The 22,029-nt window shown below is 43.1% G+C and overlaps 1 protein-coding gene across 1 annotated transcript; it reads right to left on the reverse strand.

Annotated features, from left to right (window-relative positions):
• Positions 1-8,559: 8,559 nt before the first annotated feature.
• g3bp1 (GTPase activating protein (SH3 domain) binding protein 1) lies at positions 8,560-21,669 on the reverse strand. The gene is made up of 12 exons (XM_032527597.1): positions 21,468-21,669; positions 15,720-15,836; positions 15,440-15,521; positions 14,120-14,293; positions 13,913-14,003; positions 13,232-13,325; positions 12,432-12,678; positions 11,977-12,081; positions 10,983-11,100; positions 10,405-10,530; positions 10,068-10,177; positions 8,560-9,759 (listed from the first exon to the last, which is right to left on the reverse strand). The coding sequence occupies exons 2-12, from the start codon at positions 15,812-15,814 to the stop codon at positions 9,511-9,513; spliced, it is 1,491 nt and encodes a 496-aa protein (XP_032383488.1). The 5' UTR covers positions 15,815-15,836; positions 21,468-21,669; the 3' UTR covers positions 8,560-9,510.
• Positions 21,670-22,029: the final 360 nt, after the last annotated feature.

Below are 22,029 nucleotides of genomic sequence, written 5' to 3' on the forward strand. Positions count from 1 at the left end.
AAAATGAAATTGGGGGAGCTGACCATGGAACGCACGCTGTTTTTTTGGGTTTTTAACCGTTTCAGTTAAAAACATAAAATTAGTTGGCTTAGTAATAAAATCATGATTTAAAATGATTTTTTCCCGCCAAAGACCTGAGTTATAAGGCGTGTTAGGTGTTTCATTTTTTTTGGGGCGGCGTAGGGAGAGGAAGGGGTGCAAATTTGCTAAGTTTGCAGTTAGTGCTTATCCCATTCTTTCCTATTACCTATCACAACAGAAATTGGGAAAAAATTGAACCACAGGGCCCCCGGGGTTTTCTTGAAAAGAGCTTAGTTCACTAGTCCCCGCAGCCAAGGCCCGGCACATATCAGATAGGCTTGCAGATTTTTGCACAAAGCGTCCACGTCTGGGGGGAAGGAGTTTTCGACACCGGGGAGTGGTGCTTGGCGTTTTACTTTTGCCCGGGGTTTAGCCGGGGGGAGGAAGGGGGCAAATTTTGGGGGGGAAAAAGGGAAAGGGTGGTGGGGAACAGTAGAGACGCGTGAATCCTAGAAGGTTCGGGTTGGGAAGGTTTGAGGGGGGGCTTGTTCTATTCCCACTTTTAAAAAATTCATAATGTTGGTAAGGTCAAATTGTAAAATCACCACTATCATGATAAAAATTTAAAAACACTGCTCTGCTAAAATGCTAACCCCTTTTACCTGTCACAAAAACTATAAACGGGCGGTTTTAAAAAATAATTAGAAAGGTTCCTTGTATATATTCGGTTGATGTCTTAGAACCGTTGGGTCCCCCCCAGATGACACACCGGCATCTGTTTTTTGGGAAGCTGCATTTTTTGCGTCTTGTCCCTTTTGACATCGTTGCTCTAAATAAAAAAACGCAAACTACATTGCAGTCTATTCACACTGTTTTCACGAGATTGTAGAACCCAAAGAAAAAATTTAAATTTCATTTGTTGTCGAAGCAAAAGGGATAACAGAGTAGCTAGTAGGAGTAAAGTTACACTTTGCCTAGCTAGCACCAAACGACATGATCTATCGGCGTTGCTTTTTTGCGAAAAAAATAAAAAAGAAAACCCGACAAAGGGGGAAACATGCATGGGAACTTTTGTGGGCACAGACAACACGGGGTTTTATTTGAATGGAACGTTAGGAAAATGAAAAAGTTAGCCCCTTTTCCTTACAGTTTTCAAAACAATTCAGCCTATGTAGTACAGGTCCTTAGCATTGCCAAAGTTACTGTTTAAAGACAAAACCATTTAAACTTGTGGTTGGGGTACCAACATCGGAACAGAAAAAGAGCTTTGCAAAACCCGCTTTAAATTGGCCAAAGTTTGAAAACTGTCTTTGGTGAAAACGTTCCCTGGGATCTCCTTATAAACAGCAGCCGAGCCCGTCAAGTGGTTGCTTCCTTGGGAAGGCTATGAGAAGTGTCACCGTTCCTTGTACAGCCTGGAACTCTGCATTTACGACCCTGGTTCATTGTCATTATCCTGGGAAATATTCCAAACCTTCTTCTTAGTAAATCCCGTCAGAGTACACAAGCAGCGTTCTCAGTCGGACATCTAACTGAGCTAACGCTAGCTCCATTAGGAGCTGGTCTCAGGTCAGTGGCCTGTGTGTAGATGTTGGGGCTGGACCGTTCTCCTTATACGGCCATGGGCGTGACAAAGCTAATGGTTCTGAGATCCTGACGTCATCTTTTGGCTTTGTTGAGATTCGCCCGTTTTCAGCGGCAGATTCAAAATGTGGGATTTTCAGAGGAAAGGCATGTCAATGGGATTTAAAGCTTCTTTGTATGTCCTATTTACCCACCAAACTGTCGGTATTCACATATGACAGGGTAAAATCGGTTTTGCATTCTATCACCCCTTTAAAGCGCAGTTTTCTGCTATTTTGTTTTTACTAGCACAAAAAAACCTGAGATTGTGTCTTTTGTGATATGTCGCAGCCTTTTGAGATATGGTCATTGCGCCAGCTGATATCGTGATGACAATAAAAACTACTGTGCAGCCCTGGATTCGATTTGGTTTGTGGTCACAGTGAACTTTGCACCTCGATCCAACAGCGGCGCGTTAACAAGATGCTTAAGTGTCAAATTCATGTGATACCGACCCGGTCTAACGCCAAACTCGTACAATACGGACGTTTGGACCGTGGCTGTCAGCGTCTAAAGGGACGACGAAGGCGTCCTTCAGCGTCCCGGGGAGAGCAGCAGCTACACGGGGTCAACCCTCATGTTGTCCTATATCAATGTTCTCTTTAATTCCCCAAAATAACGTGATTGATTCCACACAACGCTCTTTGGCAAGTACAAATCTCTACTTTCATTCATTTTGGGGCGTCTTATTCAATTTTATAGCATTTGAAAACAAATTGAAGTGCTTTTGAAATAGTATTGAGTAAAAGTTGACATATTCCAGTCTGTGATTATCCATCAACGTCCATTCCTTTCATTTTAGTCTCAATAATTCCTAATTTCTGCCTTTCTAACTCAAACATTATGTATAAGTTCCCAAAAATCACTGTAAAACTAAAGTTAATAAGTTAACGTTAGGTAGTGTTGAAAAAAAAAAAAGTGACAAATATTGGGAAAAAAGTGTCAAAAGTGTTGAAAGGGACAAAAATGTAAGAAAAAGATCAAAACATTGATTAAAAAGCGTCAACAAAAGTGATGACTTTCAGTTTTGACGGGAAGACAACACGAGGGTTGTGCGGGTAATATGTTAAGCCCAAATTCTGTGCGAGGAGGGTGGTTGGGGGGGGTGGACGCGTCAAACACACCCAGGAGACCGGGGTTCGTCTCCCCCGCGTGGCACCGTTCCTAATGTTGCTTTCTTCTTTATCCATCTCATTATTCCCACGTGTCCAGAAGCGTAAACCCCCCCACGACCTTTACCTTACCATAACAGCGTCAGAAGGGACGCCAACAGTCCCGACCAAGCGCATTTAGATAAGACGCTAAAAGAGACTTTTAGCGTCAATAACAAGGACAAAGGCCCCCGACCAAGCGTCCCTATTTTCCGAGATGGGAGCGAGAATGTGTTGGTGATACATGTGTGAAAGGGACTGCATCACACTTTAGTCACATTCTGGGGACAAGACAAGTGCGTACCAGAGACAACTATGTGGTCACGAGTAGGACAGTCCTTTTTGAAGGGACAACTGTCCCAGAGGAATGTGAAATGTCAAGCTATTTGATCCAGTCCTCACTCAGCTGTTTGGGTTAGACGCGTAGTTCTGATAAGGTGAACGAGTGGGGAATATTTAATAAGGCTCCTCACAAGTACAGTACAAACGTGTGTGTGTGTGTGTGTGTGTGTGTGTATGTGTGTGTGTGTCTGTCTTCTGTATGGTTGGGGGTCTTGCTGCCAGCTGGACTAGAACATGCTGGAAGCCTGAAAGACTAATAACGTGTCTGTTCCCATCAGGAGGGCTGCACTCCCACTGAACACCCAGTACGGGGGCACACACGAGCTCGCCCTGTGTCGACGCAGTCTGCACTGTAGCTGGTCACAGGCTCAAACCCTGCGACAATAAGGACTTCATTAAGGACTTCATTAAGGACCAGTTGTCCTTGAGCAAGACCCTGAACCTTTGACCTAACCACCATCATTACTATTAGATGTGGTGACTTCATTGTTTTCTTCCAGCAGCCATTAATCTGTCCTGTTTTCTTGAAGTCAAATAGTGTTCAATAAGACTAGTCAGACATGTGTAGCATATGTTTAACCCCCCCCCCCCACACACACACACACACACACACGCACACACACACACACATACACACAAACACACCTTCTGCAAGCTCCAGGCGCTGTCCTCCACACAGTTTTCAGTTCATCCGGAGTTCAAGTGAGTGTGAGGGAGAGAGAGAGAGAGAGAGAATTTAACCGTGTCACTCTCTTTGTGAAAACCGTAGTTGCTTAAAAAAAACCTCTAAAATGGAACAACTTGGAGTTAAGTTAATAAGAATGAAGAAAGGCAGGTAAATTCAATATCTAGAAATCTATAAGTTCCCCAAAATACGGCCACATATGTCGTTTGTTCAAGAAGCAGTTACGACCCATATTAACGGTTCTGGTGGCAGCGGCCTCTAGTGGGCGCGGTGGTCATGACGTGACCTTGGCAGTGGTACAGGGAGGCTGGCGTGGCATTTGCTCACACAGGGATGTTAGAACCTGCTCGGATGTTTCATAGCATGATACATGTCGAGCAAAGAGGAGTCAACGACGCAACAATTTAAGCAACCCATTGGTGTGGTAATTAATCATAATAATATCTTGCCCAGCCTTCATCACACACATCTAATTATCTTCAGACATCAGTGGTCTGAATACAATTTAGGTCAAATTTATAAGCTACTGAACATAATCATTACAAAAATAGAAGTATCGCCTTTCAGAAATGATATTTTACTAGCTCATCATCGCAACATAATCAGATAAATCTTCCATTGCTTGCATCAAACTGCAGCTCTCATCCAGAATAGCTCACTTGAGCACGCATGGGTTCAGCTGAAGGCCAGATCAGCAGCTTAAACTCCCACTTGAAGTGACAGACCGGCGAGAATGCTCGGACATGTCTAACCTCTGGGTGGGAAATGAAACTCGTTGCAGAAATGGTCAAACGTGCATCTCTTATCAATGAAAACATTCACCGAGCCTTTGGCCTGGCGTGTCTGTGTGTCCGTCCGCTGTCAGGAATGTTGAATCCGTGCTGCCATCCCATGAAGACGTACAGCCTAAAACGTGTAACTGTAAGTGAGGGAAATCCGGATCCAGTGGGTAACACATGAGCCGAGACGCGGCTGTTTCACTAACAGGGCTGAGCTTAAATCCTTCACTCAGCTCACAGTCCCAAATTATTCAAGTCACACTGTTTATGATCCACCTGCTGTGGGCCGTTTTATAATTCTTAGTGGTACCCGCTCTCCACCTTGCTCTCTTTCCACTCTCTCAGGTCCTGATGGTCAGTGCCCCCCACCCCGGGACATATGGACGGCTGAGAGAAATCAATCTCTCTCTTTGGAAGAAGGATAGCGTGTGCAGGGCTACATAGTTCAGGACCAGAATCAGGATCAAAGATCTCCTTGAAAGGCACCCAGATAGCTCAGTTGGTAGAGCGGGTGCCCATGAATAGAGGTTTACTCCTCAACGCAGCCGGCCCGGGTTCGAATCCGGCCTGCGGCCCTTTGCTGCATGTCACTCCCCCTCTCTCTCCCCTTTCATATCTTAAACTGTCCTGTCAAATTAAAGGCCTAAAATGCCCAAAAAATAATCTTTAAAAAAAAAAAGATCTCCTTGAAAGTGGGGTCCCCGTAAATGGGAGGAAACATGTATTTACATTTTTTAAAAGCACCGGACTAATTAGAAAATCATAGTGGAATGAAATAACGCTTGTGTTGTCTTCCTGTCAAAATTAAAAATTAACACTTTTGTTCAGGCTTTTTTATTGATGTTTTTAACTTTTTCGTAGTTTTTTGTCCCATTTTTCAACACTTTTGACGCTTTTTACTTTTTATTTTTTTCAACGCTACAAAACACTTACTTATTAGATTTAGTTTTACTGTTATTTTTGGAATTTATGGTCAATAAACCTAATTTATAGGAAATTATACCTAATGTTTAAGTTGGAAAAGCAGAAATCTGATCTGCTAGCTTCCTGTCCCCAGAACACGCTGTATAAAAACGCAGTGTCTGTAGACAGCCCGGGGTCGACCAATACCGACCAAACTGTGCTAACCTGCACCACCAAACAGCGTTCCAGCCAATAACCGATAAGAAGGGTTTGGGGGGGAGCTCCATTTTGTTTGACAATACTTTGAATGAATGTCAACAAGAAGTGACGTCACCCAACATCGCTTAGAGCACCTCTAATTAAATCTGTGTTCATTTTCGTTTTTCTGTCGCTTTGGGACCTTCAACGAGGCTTAAGCCCAAAATAAAAAGCAGAAACTACGATAAATGTTATACTTGATTTGAAATTGAAATATCGCAGCCGCAGAAGTAGGGAACAAGAGAAAGTAATAAGCAGTTCTGTGTCAAAATGTAACTGAAAGTGGGCTTCTTTTAAAAGATTTGCTCCTTCCTACTTCAGGGGAGACTTGTTTCCGCTCCAACAATGAATCCATACTTTGCACTATTACATTTTTAAAGCTGTGGTGAGTAGTTTCTGTCGCCCCCCCATGAGGGATTCTAAGTTATGACAACAACACTGTCGGCGCGTCCACATGATACAAGTCTTCTGTGATCGCACGCCACCCCCAATTCTTCAAATTTTATTGTATGTATTTATTTGGTAATTTCATGTAAAACATATATATCAAGTCATGCGAGTGTGTTTTGCCATGTAACTGTAGGTTTTATGTACTAACAGTACACTTATTTCTAACTGCTGCTTCAAAGCAGATTTCTGTTCAAGAGAATACATAATCAGTGGATTCTTCTCACCTTTTGGAGGCTCTTCGCAGACTTAATCAATGAGATGTGTACTGTGCACATGACAGATGTTAAAAAGCATCGCGAGGTTCACGACAGGACATGGGCAAGTGGTGTTTGATTTCCCAGCTTGGAGAAAAGTGCAGCGGCTCCTGAATGCAGCATGCAACTCCACTCTGCGGTCTGGCAGCCTCTGCAGAAACGCCATCACATTAAAACTGGCCTCGGTGATTTATTGAAGCCGTTCGTCTTTTCTGGTACTGTATCGATCCTCCTCTGAGGAATCAGTTATTTCTCCTGGCTGCCTCAGCAAAGAGGTCAAAGGGCAGCGTGAGTTCCAGAGCGGTGACCCTGCAGCCGGTCAGCACTTGGCTGCTGAATACTAATGTAAGCAGTGTCTAAAGTCAAAGGTTTGGATCCGCCGTTGAGAAGAAATGTGTGTGTGTAACTTACATCAGCTGGAGGCTGGAGTGAATAAAAGGTGACAAGAAAGAAATGAGCAGGTCAAATGAAAAACCAAAAGTCATGGAGTAAAACTCTAAAATGAAGCAGAAACACATGGGGGGGGGGGGGGGGATTCTCTGAGTGAAGAGGAAAGGAAAAAAACAGATAGTTAGTGATGGCCAAAGGAAGCTTTGTGAAGCAGGGTCTTTATTTCCTGAGCCCACTAGATGGCGCTCTCTGGTTAACAAAGGGATCAGAATACACTGAACTGCAACGCCTTAGGCCTTTCTCTTGAAACAAAGAGCGCCATCTAGTGGCTCAGAAAATAAAGACACGGGTCTGCAGCTGTGTATGGGCTCGGCATGAAAACCAGGTGGTGGACTATATCAGGATGTGCAACTGAAGGAAGACTCACCGGGTTGTCATGGATCCAAGAAGAGGGAGGGGACTCATAGGGACCTGCATCGTCAATAAACCCTAATTTCTTAAAATACCGCCTTCCCTATATGCCTTTGCATCTTGGGTGATTTCTGTTGTTTTTGAACGGGAACAATCACTTAAAGTTTTCAAAGGGCACAATACTCCACTGTACTCCGTTCAGTTATTTACACTGAGTGGCTCGAATATGGCCGCGCATCCGGGTTCCTGCCCAGAACGCTACGTAGGTGAGAACCCTCTATAGACACTGTACGTATGTTCTGGTGGGAATATTCAAATGTTTGGGCCTATGACGTAGACGGCCCTGCCAATTTCGACCAGCTCACCCGGAGACTGAAGGTAGTTTACTCTACCCCCCCCCCCCCCCCCCCCGAGCTCCACGCTTCGTATGGCACTCGAGCACTCAGCAGAAGTTTCCGCAGTTACTTTCAACCACTCGCCTGCTCTGCTAAAAAAGGCAAAAATGAAAAGGCTGAAGTGGCAAAGCAGTGGTGCTCATGCAGGTCTGTGTGGGTCGGAGCCCCGGGGGGGGGGGGGTTAGTCGGAACCCAAGGAGATAAGGAGATGATACTCTCCAACATTACCAACCCTGCCTCACTTCAGGATTTCCATTTTCTGCACCTTTTTATGCATTCACTCTACATCAGAGGCAAATATTGTATATTTTCCACCACTACATTTATAACTTTAGTTCCTTTGCAGATTTTCAACAATAAATGTTGACAAACGGAATTTCAATTCTTTACCTTTTGTATTTATTCCTATTAATGTTTCTATTTTTTTCTGTATTAATTTATGCATTTTATTTCAGTAGCTTCCATCCTCCGTAGAATGACAATTAAAGCAGTGTGACAAACCTACAAATTAGTACATACAGGACAGAATTAAAAGTTAGTAATATGAAAAATAGATACATGTCCAATGAACTGCAACAAATAGTTACTTTACTAATGTGCCATTTTTGTTTGTGTGTTGACACAGTTAAACGGTCATTTATAAGAACTTTGTTGTCTTGTACTGTACTATAAAAGTGACCCTTCCACCTCCCAACTTCAGTTATATACAGAAATACATTCCCCCGGAAGACGTTTGGTGACTTGTAATCCCATGTGGGACAGGCAACATGTTTGACATGACAAAGTAAAATAAAATTCTAACTATAACATGCAATCTGATCTAAAGCAGTGTACATTACATTTGTCAAAGTCTCCAGACAGGCACGGTGCAGAGATTAAACAAGAACAGAACAAAGGTTTAAAACAGTAAATCACTTTTAATTTAGTTCTCTCATCGGCAGGTGAGCTCATTTTAAACATGACAATGAAGTGCATCGGTAGAAGAAGCCTAACAGGATTTGATACATGATTTGATACATGCTCCACTCAGATGCGTCTGTGAATCCACATATTACAAGCCAACATTTCTCAAATAAAACCACTACAGTTCAGCTCTTGACCTGATAGAATAAAAAGATAAAGACAGATCCATCGCTAGATACAACGGTGGCAGCAATACACAGGATTGCCCAAGCAGTAAAGTACACGTTCCTTTAAGAAACAGGGAGAGAGAACGCGAAAAAAAAACCTAACCTCTGGGTTTTTTAATACCCAATTCAAGTAGTATTTACCCTTTTTTCATGTGTTTGCGTGTTTCGATTTGTTTCTAAATAAATTCAAGTTCAGCATGAAAAACAAAAAAAAATTGACAATAGTCCAGATAATACATGTGTTGGTGGAGGAGGAGACAAAGGAGGAGGAAGAGGTGGGGGAAAGAGGAGAGACATTCTGGAGTCCTCGGAGGAACACAAAAGCAACAGGTGAGGAGGAGGAGGAGGAAGAAGAACCAGGTTAGGGAGGGAAGGAGGAGGCAGCCATCTTTATGAGAGACAGATGTCGAGACTGCTGAATTCAGCAGGAGCTGGCGTGATTTGACGGTGAAAGCTCGCGACGAACAGCAATCCAATCTAAATACTTACTGGCTCACATTTAGGAGAAAGAACGAGGAGGAAACAAGTCAGTAATCAGGGGGTGGGGGTGTGTGTGTGTCGCAACCCAAACTGAGTTATTTGACTAATTCCTACTAATTTTTGCTCCTAGTTGCAATGTAAAGAAGGGAGTTTTGTGTTTCTATTTGAAAGGTTTGTCCAATTGGTTCCTGCTGCAGTAGTAGATCAATAACCACTCAGTTGGAGCCCAGGGGGGGCCTCACTGGCGCTGGGCAGGGTAGCGCCCCTCGCTGGGGCCTGCGCCCCGCCCGGAGCCAAAGCTGGGTTTCTGTGCCATGCCTCCACGGGTGGGGGGGCCTCGGGGTCCTCCGCCACCTCCTATTCGCTCTCTGGGACCACCGGGACCGCCTGGCCCACGGAGCCTCACGTCCCGCCTGTCGCCCTCTCGGGCTGACCGGGTCTTCTTCTCCTCCACATTCAGGCGGACGTCGCCACGGAACTTAATGGGCTGGGGAGACAAAACGGGCGTTACAAATCCATATGATAAAGTTTACCTTTTTCCTATTAAACCTCAAACAGCCCCAGGCTCAAATCAAAAACTCAAAGCCTTCAGTTTCAGGTTTTAACTGCACATTGTAAATCTCACTATGTAAATCCCATAACATACTAACAGAGGAACACAAGGGGAACACCTATTACAACAAGTACCTCACAGTATTTCAAATATATAAACTGGTTTCTAAGCAAATAGCAAACTGGTGCAGCAACAGAACGATAAACATGAAACGAGGTAACGAGGCTGAAGCGTTGTCTCACCCTGTTGTTGAGAATCTTTTGTACAGGTTCAGAGTCGTCAAACACCACAAAACCAAAGTTTGGGAGCTTCCCTCCACTGTTGATCCTCAGCTCCAGGACCGTACCATACTCTGCCCCGGGGGGGAAGACACACATTACATTTACTACACGTGTAGCCAGCCTTGTACCGTGCACTGCGCAATACACCTAGGGCTACTTTTTAAAATCTGATAAATCCACAGGTTTGAATAATTGTCAGATTTCTTCTTTTTTTTTTAAATTCAGAATACTTTTATAAACAGAATTTAAAAAATCTAGAAGCTCTTGCTTCTTAACAGCAATATCAAAACTGACTTACGTTCAAAGAACTCCTTGAGTTCCGTCTTGTCCACGTCGTGAGGGACGTTTCCTACAAAGAGCTGCTGGGCGTCGGGGTACCTGACCACCCTGCGGCCCTCGGTCTCGCCCTGCTCCCCCTCCCGAACTGAAACAATTCAACAGATTGACAGATTCTGTGAGAACATAATCTACTGATGAGTGTATTCACTGTTCACATAACAATTAGGAACAGCTACAAGAGATGTTCTGTTAAAAGAAAAGTTTTTGGTCAATTGAAAAAAATCCAGGTGTTTAAGTGTAAATTTCCCAACCCTTCAGAGTAAAGCTGGTAGCAGTGCAGCATTTGGCCCTGGACTGGCTCCAGTGTGCTCTGGGCAGACATTTTGTGTTGCCTGCTACTGGTCAACAGGGTATAATTGACTTCAGGCCACACATACTGCACTTGCACTTTACTTTGTGGACCTGCAGTCACGTTTCCTCCCAGTGCCATATTCTGCAGAACACATCCATTTGATTCCGTTTGGTTTACACTGGCCGCCTACTGCTTGATGAACGCGTGTAATTTAACCCCTAGATGTACCGTATGTGTGTGTGTACCTGGTCTGGGCCCTCTGTGTACCGGCGGAGGACCTCCAGGCCTCTGTTCCCTCGGTCTCTGGTCTCTCTGTGGTCTCTGTGTTGGTGTCTGGGACTCTGACTTCACCTCGGCTCTGGGCTGAAAGATTCAAAAACACACTTTTGTAAGAAGAGGAAAAAGAAAGAAAGGGAGCAGGTTTTCTGCTGTTGGAGTTTTGGACTTAACTTCAGGCAAATAAACAACTTTTGACCATCATGAAAAGTACCAGCCAGCAGGGGATGTCGGTGCTCTGTCCTGCTGCCTTCCTTTCTACTCAGGGAGACTGTACTTTTTTGGGAAATTCAGCACAAGCGTGTAGACTAAGGACATGTTACTGAGGCTCCTCGGTTCACCCACAGTACATCAGTTTGCTTTCATCTTTTCACAGGATACCAGAGAGAAAATGAGACACTCGCCACTAAATAACAGGACAAAGCTAAAAGCCATGCTTGCTTTGTAAAAGAGTTCTTAAAGTTTAATATAAATCCCAACTTGTTGTTAGGAGTTTTGAAATGAGGTTGTAGTTAAACACTAGACTTAGACTCACGCGTGGGCGGCTATTTTCATAACCAGACATTTCAATCTCTCCGTTTTCAGAAAGTGTTCGTTTACACGTCCCCGTGCGTATATCTGCCGTCAAGAGCACGCCAAACCTGTAGGCGGCAGTGTAACGAGAAACTCAAGCCCACGTTAGCCAATCAGAATCCTCATATTAGCAACAACGAATCATTCCTTCAACTGCTTAAACCTCCGTTTGTCTCAATTTCCAAAATCTCCACCTGGAGTTGGGCGGAGTTTTCAGAAAGACTCGTTTTCAGAGGCTAATTCTCCGTTTGCGTGTAAATGAAGGGCACAAACAAACGGGAAATGTCAGTTTTTCTAACTAACCATGTTACAGCCCCTTACCCTTTTTATTTATCTGGCAGATAATAAACCATATTATTTCTGACATTGACCAGGTGGGAGCCAACCTACCGGTGCTGTGGGAGGAAGTTTGACGACGTGTGGGGAGATTCCTGAGACTGGGACAGCCCCGCTGGGGGGGAGGTTCTTACTGGTGACGGATGCCCAGGAGAACGGCTGTGGGAAGACATGAAACACAGTATCACAACAAGGGCCTGATGGACAATAAAAGATAATACATATTCCATCTCCCATCTTGCTAGGGCTGTGTTGGATATAGCGATATTACTTGCAATAAATAGTGTACTCAGTTCCGCGTATTGATTATAAAAAGACAGCGTTAAAAAAGAGTGAGTTACATTTTAAAGTGCAACTTTCTGTATTTTCTTTCAACCAACTCCGAAACTGAGTCTTTCTTGATATTTTGCAATGTGTTTAATCCACCAGTTGATATATTGTGCAGTCCTAATTCTTACCACCTTCTATCTGTTATATTTCTCACTAAAAGGCATCAGGTTCAGGCCTACCCTGTTTTCTTCTGGAGCGGCGGGGGTGGGTTCAGCGGGCACGGCGGTAGGTTCTGCGGTCGGCGGGGCAACGGCGGGACCTTTCTCCGTCTGGTCGTCGGATGTGTTTGCGTCTGTTTGTGTCTCCAACATCGCCTCCTGCTTCAGCTCCACACACGTGGGCTCAGCCTCCTTCTCCACCTCCGGCTCTGGTTCCGGGCTCTCGGCTGCCGCTTCCTCCTCGTCGCCAGGAACCGTCGGCTCTGAACTACGGGGGGGGGGGAAGTACGGGACGGTTACACAAAAAACATTGCTGCTTGTGCTGTTGAACAATGAACACGTGTTGGGAATGTGCTTTGAACTTTGCAAACAGTCGACATTTTAAAGAGCTTGATAGATTTACACAAAAGTTTGGAGTCACTTAGAAATTCCCATTCCACTCCATCTCAGACAGAACACCAGCTGAGATCAGTTGCATGTTTTTTTAACCAGGACATTAGTTTCTAGATTATATTATGCGCTTACATAATTGCAAAAAGGGTTCTTCAATGTTTTCTCAGTTAGTTTAAAATAATATCAGATTGGTGAGCAGAATGTGCCTTTGGAACATTGGATGAATGGCTGCTGATAATGGGCAATGTAGTGCATTAAAGATCAGCCCCCCCACTCAGATCAGCTGGTATTCTGTCCATAATGGAGTGGAAATTTGTAAGGGACCCCGGTAGTGTACAGACAGTATATCAGAGTGCATTTGTTTTGCCAGTTCGACAATGGAAATAAATAAAACCATATTAAATGCAGTTAAAGCCCATGAGTCGTACCAGGGTGTCGGGTCGTAGAAGGGAGCAGACTCCTCCTGGGCAATGTCAGGGGAGGGAACCCTCTCCTCGATCTCCTCCACCTCATCCTCAGACTCTGAAAACACAAACAAATACGTGTTCAGGACAAGAAATGTCACATCCGCATCCTGCTGTTCTTAATGGAAAAAAATAGTCCCCGTTATGGTTTTATTTGGTGCTGATACTTTTGGAATCAAGGAATTCTCAGGGAGAACAGATGGCGTGATAAGATCTGTATTCAAACAAAAGATCTGAGGTACTTTGTGTAGAAAATACTGCAGACCCTTCAGCATTAGTTTCTTTTTGTACATCGGGAGAGTGGCTTTCAATTAGCCATCATCACATCTCAGCCACCTAACGTTTTACCTAATATTCTCAGACACCACACATTGAGGATCTTCAACTCGTTCAGCAGCTTCAACCGTCATAAATAAAGACACGGCAGTTCAAAAGTACCTAAATGATGATGCTACAACGCTGATACACGTTCAATCTAAAGAATGATTGAGAAACTTGTCTCGGCAACTTAATTTATCTTTGGCCAAATAAAAGCAGGACCAGAAGGATCATATCTATAGAGAAGATGAGAAGGCAAGAAAAATGGAAAAGCTAAAGTACTAAGACTTTAAATCCCAAGAACAGAAAGGTTGGATGTTATCTCACCTTCTGGGGGCTCGGAATCTGAGTCGCCGAACACCTCGTCTTGGTAACGAAACACGTCGTTGTGAACGTAGAATTTGTTTGCGACGGTACCCTAGAGAAAAAAGGAAAAAAACACTTAAAAAAAACCAAACACCAAACATAATTGATTAAGCTACACAAAATCATGCAAGATCTGATTCTACGGCTTGACAGAAGTGAACTACCAACCTCAGGTGCCAGCACAAAGGTCTGCATGAACTTCCTCATGGGCTGCATGTTGTTGGACAGCTCCCCCATCACCTGCACCACCACGCCCTCGTTCAGGGTGGCGTGGGCGTCCACGTGCCTGATCTTGGTGTGACAGTCACGGAAACTCAGAGCCATCACCCTCTTATGGATCTCCTGCACAAAGAAGAAAAACCTTCTCAACCAGGACAGAAGACCCAAAGCTTTCATTCTCACTGGAATGGTTATTTCAAATCAGTAGACTACGTTTATTCCCCTTCTTAAATGTTTGGGCTCCCCCCCCCGCCCCATTCGATATTTTGTGCTAAATGCTTTTATTGTAAAAAGGCATAACTGTGTACCTTATTCAGAGACTGTAGAGTAAGCTCTTATTTTCTCTTGTGTTCTGAATGAAAAAATATTTTTTTAAGTATTAAGGCTAATTTCACAGTTGTGTTTTAACTGTTGATTTATTAAACTTTTCCCACTGTTTAAGCTCAATGATGGCATCTTTCCAGAAGTCAACAAGTAATGGTGTTAAATTACCGATATTAGCGAATACCCCCACAATCGAGCAGCCCTATACAATACCGCTTAAAAACTCAGACTTCACTGTATTCTGCACAGCTTTCAAAACAGATTGCTGTGTCCAGAGCTGGGTAATATTACCTTAAAATAATGACAGTTCAGGAATTTGTGCGTTATTAAATAGTTCTTCTTTTAAGCTACTGTGATTTACACAACCAGACTCTCCTATGTGGTTTTTCCTCCCACATCCTGCCAACTTCTAAGACTTTAGAGGGCGTCTGAGTTTCCATTGTGACGAGCTGCTGACTAATATCCAAGTAAATGTACTACTTCTGTCCGTTGAGGCTGTTTTATAATGTTTTTGATGATGATAGGACACATCCTTTCTGCATAGATACATGCATTTCACTGTTGCCTGCTGCAGTTGGAGACTCCATGGAGCATTTCTTATTGAAGGCGGAAAATACTTTTGTGTTCAGGTGTTGCACCTGAGCAAGACAGACTAAATGAGAAGGAGTAAACTCTACGTTTGAAGGGAACTGAAACAGAAATTAAAAATAAAGTTTAAATAAGTTTTCAACTGTCCAATAAATGTATTATCAATTTCTTTAAACTTCCTAATAGCAGAGAGAACGAGGAAAAACTGTCTTTTTTTTTGAAGAAAAAAAGAAAAATCAGCTCCAGGAAACCTTTCAGCTCTGTAGCCCCCCCCCACTCAGCGTTAAAACGTGGGAGTTGAGTGCAGTGCCACTCGATTTCTGTTTTCTCGTTTTCTGCCAGATGAAGCCTACTTACAGATTGTCCATAAACTGCCTCTACTGGTTTGCCGTTGCTGTCCAGGCCGCCGTGCACGTAGGAGGAGTTCTTCCCATAAAACCTGAGCAAAAAGACAAAAGGTTAATTTGTGACAGGGAGGACAATTTAAACTGAGGGGGCGCTTGAACATGGACTTTAATATTGTGTAAAATGCCACACTTCCATGCAGAATACTGCAACCAAATGGTCGCCTTCACTTAGGAGAAATAGAAGAAACTGACCAATGATCGCATGAAAAAAGAACAGGTGAAAGTCTTACCTGTGCAGGTAGTCGGGGGCCTGGTTCAGCAGTGTGTAATACTGTCGGACAAACTCTCGCCCGACCAGCTGGGCACTTGGCTTCTCCATCACCATTTCTTTGGTCAACTGGAAGTCTCTGCAAGAAGAAGGGTAATATAAAGGGATGTCCCGGGATCTGGATAAGATGAATGCCTTCATACAGCTACTGCTGAAACTGTTGTTCCGTTAATCAACCTATTCATCAACAAAACTCTTCCACAATTTTGATCCTTCATAAGTCGTTTCATATGGCCTTTTCACAATTATCAGACATCTTAAAAGACCAAAAGATAAATTGTAAAACGACCAACAATAGTTAAAAACGTTCTGTGAATCCCTAATTCTATCCCAAAATATGGAACTAAATGGTACCAAATTCATCCAATGGGTACGGTAACTTTGACTTGTTCCAGCAGTAGTTTGAAGTGCAAAAAACTCCCAGTGGGTGACAGGATGCTATGACAACTGTTGTGGTAACCAACGAGCTAAACACAAGTCAGACGTTTGTGCCTTTGTTGCTATGCACAATGGTTTAACCCTTCTGTTGTCCTCAGGTTCAAAGTTTCCACATCAGAAATTTGGGTTTCTTTCAAGCAGAGTGTTCCTAAAATAAAAACGGTTAGTTCCATTCAACGCTCTTCTCAAATAAGGTTAATGATCAGGTCACTACCTTTCAAAAACCACATGCTGAAACTTAACTTTGACATATGTGCGATCACCCATTAACATGTGTTCCTCTGACCTTAGCAATTAGTCACAATCATGATTTCAATTAAATCATATAAATGAAGTCCAAGAAAAATTATTTAACTATTAGTGGTTTATATATTGGCGTGTGGGTGGGGTGAGCCTGAGACTCTCCACTTGTGTGATGAGGAGCCATCCGGCCGCCCTGCTTGGAGAGCAGCCAGACCCAATCCCACAAACGGTTTGAAGTGTAAATCAGGTTAGGTAGACATGACCTCTTAATGTCACAACAGTGTACAATATCCAGCTATCATCATGTTACGGGCTCATTTTTTATTCGCTTTTCTGGACCATGTTGAAATGCCCGTGGCATGAAGTGAGTTTGATCTGCAAAGTGACTGACTGACGAGCATTTACTGCCCCATCTGGGTGCACTGGCATGAAAACAGCCCGCCCAGGGCATGGAAAACACACCCAGACATCGGACGTTTGTTTTCATAGCGAGTTAATGAAAATCAGAAAGTGCACAGTCACTGCACTCAAAGTCACTTTAACAGCACTGATTCCTCTGCTGCCTTCACCTTCTTCACAAATTAACCTAACGCACATTTGGAACACACTATACAACGGTATGAAAACCTTACGGTTATAGTGACCAAAATGATCACGGTGTCCGGTATTATCACAGTATTTTTAAAAGTGTGTTCAGAAAGCACTGACAGGCCTACACAAGCAGGCGGATATTAGGCATTACCTAATCTATCGGTATTTATAATCATTTATAATTGCAAATGATTTGGATAAATGAATATTTAACCAGGGGGCATTCTACAACGTCCCTGTTGGCAACACTGATTATGTTTTTGTTCAAAAGGACTATATAATTCATATCTTAAGTTGTTTTTATACATTTTATTTATCAGAACTTTATATTTTGATGTTCCTCTGTTCTGACAATAAAAAATTATTTTAGTGAGAACTTAAACAACTACAAATAACTAATGTTAGGGAAGGCTCTAGTAATAACTAAACATAAATGTAACAAATTGCTCAGTAACACAATCTGAGAATAAGCCACATCTATTACAGCACACACACACCCATTATGGAGCAAACGGTGTAATGCACCTTTAATAGTTAATCATGTGGCTCCCCAGGCTAGCCAACAACCTGAATATCAACACGTTGCTGCACAAATATTAAACAATCTGCACATCCTCAGGTATGCAATAAGAAACACAGCAACACCAATATTATCAAGGTGATGAGAGAGAGCGAGAGAGGTCTCTGAAAAATGTATGTCTCGTCGTAACACGGGCAGTTTAGCGAGCTACAGAGTAGTTTTCACTGAAGTTCTGGGCTATGTACTTAACTTCAACAAGTCCAAAACGGAAAAGGAATGATAAAGACACAGGTCTGTCCCCTTGTCCTGTCTGAGCGCGAGGGCTTGGCAGGAGATCAAAGCGAAGACTCTCATCACGGATTTGTCAATCATCTCAGGAGAGAGCGTGTTGTAACTATGGGCTTTTTTTTTTTTTTTTTTACAAGGCTGAATGTCCTGAGTTCTGTCATCTCCTCCTTCCAACATGATTCCAACTCAAAGAAAGAAACGCATGTTGCAGGCTACGCAGTGCGCCTGCCGCGGCGCCTTCAGGGGCCTCGGATGAAGCTGGGAAGGATTAAACACAGATTTCCCCACCGTGGTAGTCCACCGCGATAAGGATATTTTAAATGAAAACTAATTGTTACCGTCAACATTATTATCATGGTTTACTGTTACACCCGTAATCGTTACATCCCTAAAACACCCACACCCTTTGTAATGACAGTCATGGACTAAAGTAACGGCCAGCCGTTTCCTGTATAGGTTGGGCACTATTTGGCCTAGGGCTGGGTGATATGGAGAAAATCAAATCTCGCAATATTTTTGACCAAATACCTTGATATTGATACTGCAACGATATTGTAGTGTTGACTATTGGTGTGTTCACAAAATATTTACAGTGGGATTTTTGATAAGTAATCATCAGTAATGTGGATATAATGAATAATTGGGTAAAGGCAAATAACAGAACAGTTCACCTGTAATGCAGCCTTCAAAACCAGGAAAAGACACCACTTATGCCATATTACAATATCCAAAATCTAAGACGATATCTAGTCTCATATCACCATAGATATAATTTCAATACATTGCCCGCCTCTAATTATCTACTGAAATATGCAGGATATTTTATTTTTGTGCCGTATACAACTATTTTAGGCTTCTGCTCTGTTAGATTTCTATTTAAGGTAAATACTATGAATGAAAAAGACTGGCACAATGTCTAAAGTAGAGCTGCAACTATTGTTGTCAACTATTAATCACCAAATATTTTGATAATCAGTTTGAGTCTTTTACTGAAAAGGTCTAAATCTTCGAATTTCAGTTTCTTAAAAGATGAATGTTTTCTAGTTTCTTCTCTCTTCTGTGACAGTAAACTGAATATCTTTGAGTTGTGGACAAAACAAAAGACATTTTAGACGTCATCTTGGGTTTTGGGAAACACTGACATTTACAATTTGTTTTTTAAAGATTATTTTTTGAGCATTTTAGGCCTTTGACAAGACAGATGAAGACATAAAAGGGGAGAGAGAGAGAGGATGACATGCAGCAAAGGGCAGCAGGTCGGAGTCGAACCAGGGCCCACTGCGTCAAGGAGTAAACTTCTATATATGGGCGCCTGCTCTACCAACTGAGCTATCTGGATTCCCGACATTTACAATTTTGATTCTATACACCAGACAACTAATCCATTACATTGAGAAAATAACCGGCGGATGAATAAACATTGAAAATAATCGTTAGTTGCCACCCTGGTCTTCAGTGGCAGATGAATGACAGGATGTTCAGCCCACAGTGAAAACTAGGACACACTTTTGACCTGAGCATGTCTTATAAGTTGCTTATCTTAAGGACACTTTTCTGCCTTCACTGATTCGTCCGTTACGTGTACAAATTCAAAATCAATACATTTTCAAATGGATTCGGTTCACTGTGATTTTCCACCTTTAATTTGACAGGACAGTTAGGTGAGAAAGGGGAGGGGGAAGAAGACATGCAGGAAATCATCCCAAGTCGGATTTGAACCCTAGACCTCTGCGTCGAGGCATAAACCTCTCAGTCCGTGTGCGCCAGCTCTACCACTGAGCCAACCTGGCCACTGATTAAAGCCTGTTTCAACAGGCCCATATTCTTCTCCGCTCTCTGTACATTTTTATTTGTTTACCTGTGCTTATGTTGACAGCAACTGAAACCAATCCCTGTCTGAAAGGTAGAGGAAAATAGAGCCTGGATAAGGCTGGTGATGTTTTTGTTACCGTCAACAAGCCAATGGAAGAATAAAACCAGCAGGCAAGTCTTTTGCACCCAGCTGCGAGCCCACTGGGTCTTACTGAGAATGCAAAACTTTAAACAACATGACACAAATAAGGCTCAGTCATTTCTTGGGACAGTTGGTCACTGTAGGTTGTGGCAAACTTAAGTCCAACAAGAGTAAATTGTGCATTGATAGGACAGCCACAGACTTAACTTGCATTTCTGGCAGCAGGGTGGTGTATGGAGGATTGACACAGAATGTACAGTACTAATGTACTACAGTGGTTGTGCTCAGTTCAGCTCAGTTATGTATTGAAGAGTTTTAAGACAAGAGGTCTATACAGTATATCACCAGCCTCAACAAACAGTAGCGCTAAGTCCCCACGATGAATTTTAGGAAAGCTAAAACATTTCAAACACACTGGTATTGTATTTCTGCAAACAGAGGAACTAATGCTTTTTAATGGACTGTCTGCCACACCTGTCCATACAACCTAAGCCATCTGTTGTTCTGGCACACACTTAGCAACCACCATAGCAGCATTCATTAACTGCTCCATCAAGCCAAATCGCTCTTATGAGCTGAAGGTGGGATCTCTGATCTAATCTTACCAGCTAACAGATTACTTGAAGACTGAGTACATATATGGGCATGCCACACTGCAGCAGCCATTTTCGATTTTAAACTCTTTATTTTACTCATTGGCTTTACTCCATTTTATTTCTAATTTGTTTTACTTTGTAGTTTCTCTAACGTTACCTATGTTTTGAGTCTTTTGCCTTACTTTTATTTACCTTAATTACGTCCACTGTTCAGTTCTGTATATCCTACTTTTGCTTTCCATTGTCTGCCATAGCACTTTGTAAACTCAGTTTAAAATAAAAAAAAGTGCTACATCAATACAGTTATTAGAAAACATCGTGTATAAAAGTGGAAAGCATGACATGCAGACAAAGGCCACGCCGTGCTCGCAGTGGCAGTGCCATTCACAGTCTCGACCGGCCTGCACACGCTCATCAGCAGTCATGGCGCCTCCGAACGTCGGTGAGACTTTTGGGGCAGTTTCCAGATTTAACCCGGGCTTAAATGGCGCACTGGCTGGCCCACAACGGAGCTAAACCGTACGAGCACACGGCCCCTAAACTAGGACACACACGAGCTTATATAGCTCGGCTTCAGGAGCAGCCCCAACACGTGTCCCGGCCGGTCCCCAGCGACGCGTCTCGGTCCTGCAGAGCTACGCTAGCCGGGTAGCTAGAGGACAACGGGGATAAACCCGTAAAGCAGACATGTGGAGGAAAAGTGGATAGCAAGGTGCTTAAAGAACAGAAAGGGACTGAATAAGAGCTGGATGAGGGCTACACATGGGCGGTGGGTAACTCCTGGACAACCAATGTGAAACCAAGCAGTAATGGCGTTGGCTATATCCCGACAATTTCAACATAGTAACAACTACTTCATATTCTGCTGGTTATTTCAAATACATTAACACCACAACGGTTGTTTAATTAAGCATGTTCGCCATGCTAATGCTACAGAATGCAAACAGCCACCATGCCCACACCGGGATGTAGACGGAGCCACGAAAAGCGACCCGGTTAATCTACCGAATACGATACAAAACACAATTTGCGACTTTGTTTACGAAAATTAATTACAGTTTATGGAAAGCAACAACTCACCAGTGGGTCAATTATCAAAAAAATCGTCGATTTAGAAACAAGTGATTTCTTTGAATCACCTCCGAGGCTTCACAACGTGCTGGAGTGCTAGGTTACCGGTCTCAGCTCCGCAACCGAACGTGACATCCCGCCCCTTACGAAACATCTAGCCATTCAAATTAAAGCTTTGTGAATTACCCACCAATAGTTTGACGGTAACTGCGAGGGCTTCTAAATCTCAACCAATCCTGGGGGGCTGTGTCGCTACCTGGATATCTCAACTGAGCCAATCATCTTACAGCAATGTTTGAAGGTGCGATGGTTTCACCGGCTGGCGTCTACCGGACATAAATATATAAATACTTATCTACCAGTTCTATTTAAACTCGCAGCAATCGGCAGTAAGTGGTGCACTTTAGCCTTTCCCCCGCTTTGGGGCGACAAAACGTTATATGATGTTTTTTATTTTTCAACAGCAGTCAACAGTGTGTACACCATAGACAGTTTTTGTGTGTACACCATAACTGTCCATAGCAGAGATAACTCGTGAAATGATGCACATTTTACACATTTAGTTTAACTA

This window comes from Etheostoma spectabile, chromosome 10 (assembly GCF_008692095.1).
Source record: "Etheostoma spectabile isolate EspeVRDwgs_2016 chromosome 10, UIUC_Espe_1.0, whole genome shotgun sequence".
NCBI lineage: Eukaryota > Metazoa > Chordata > Actinopteri > Perciformes > Percidae > Etheostoma > Etheostoma spectabile.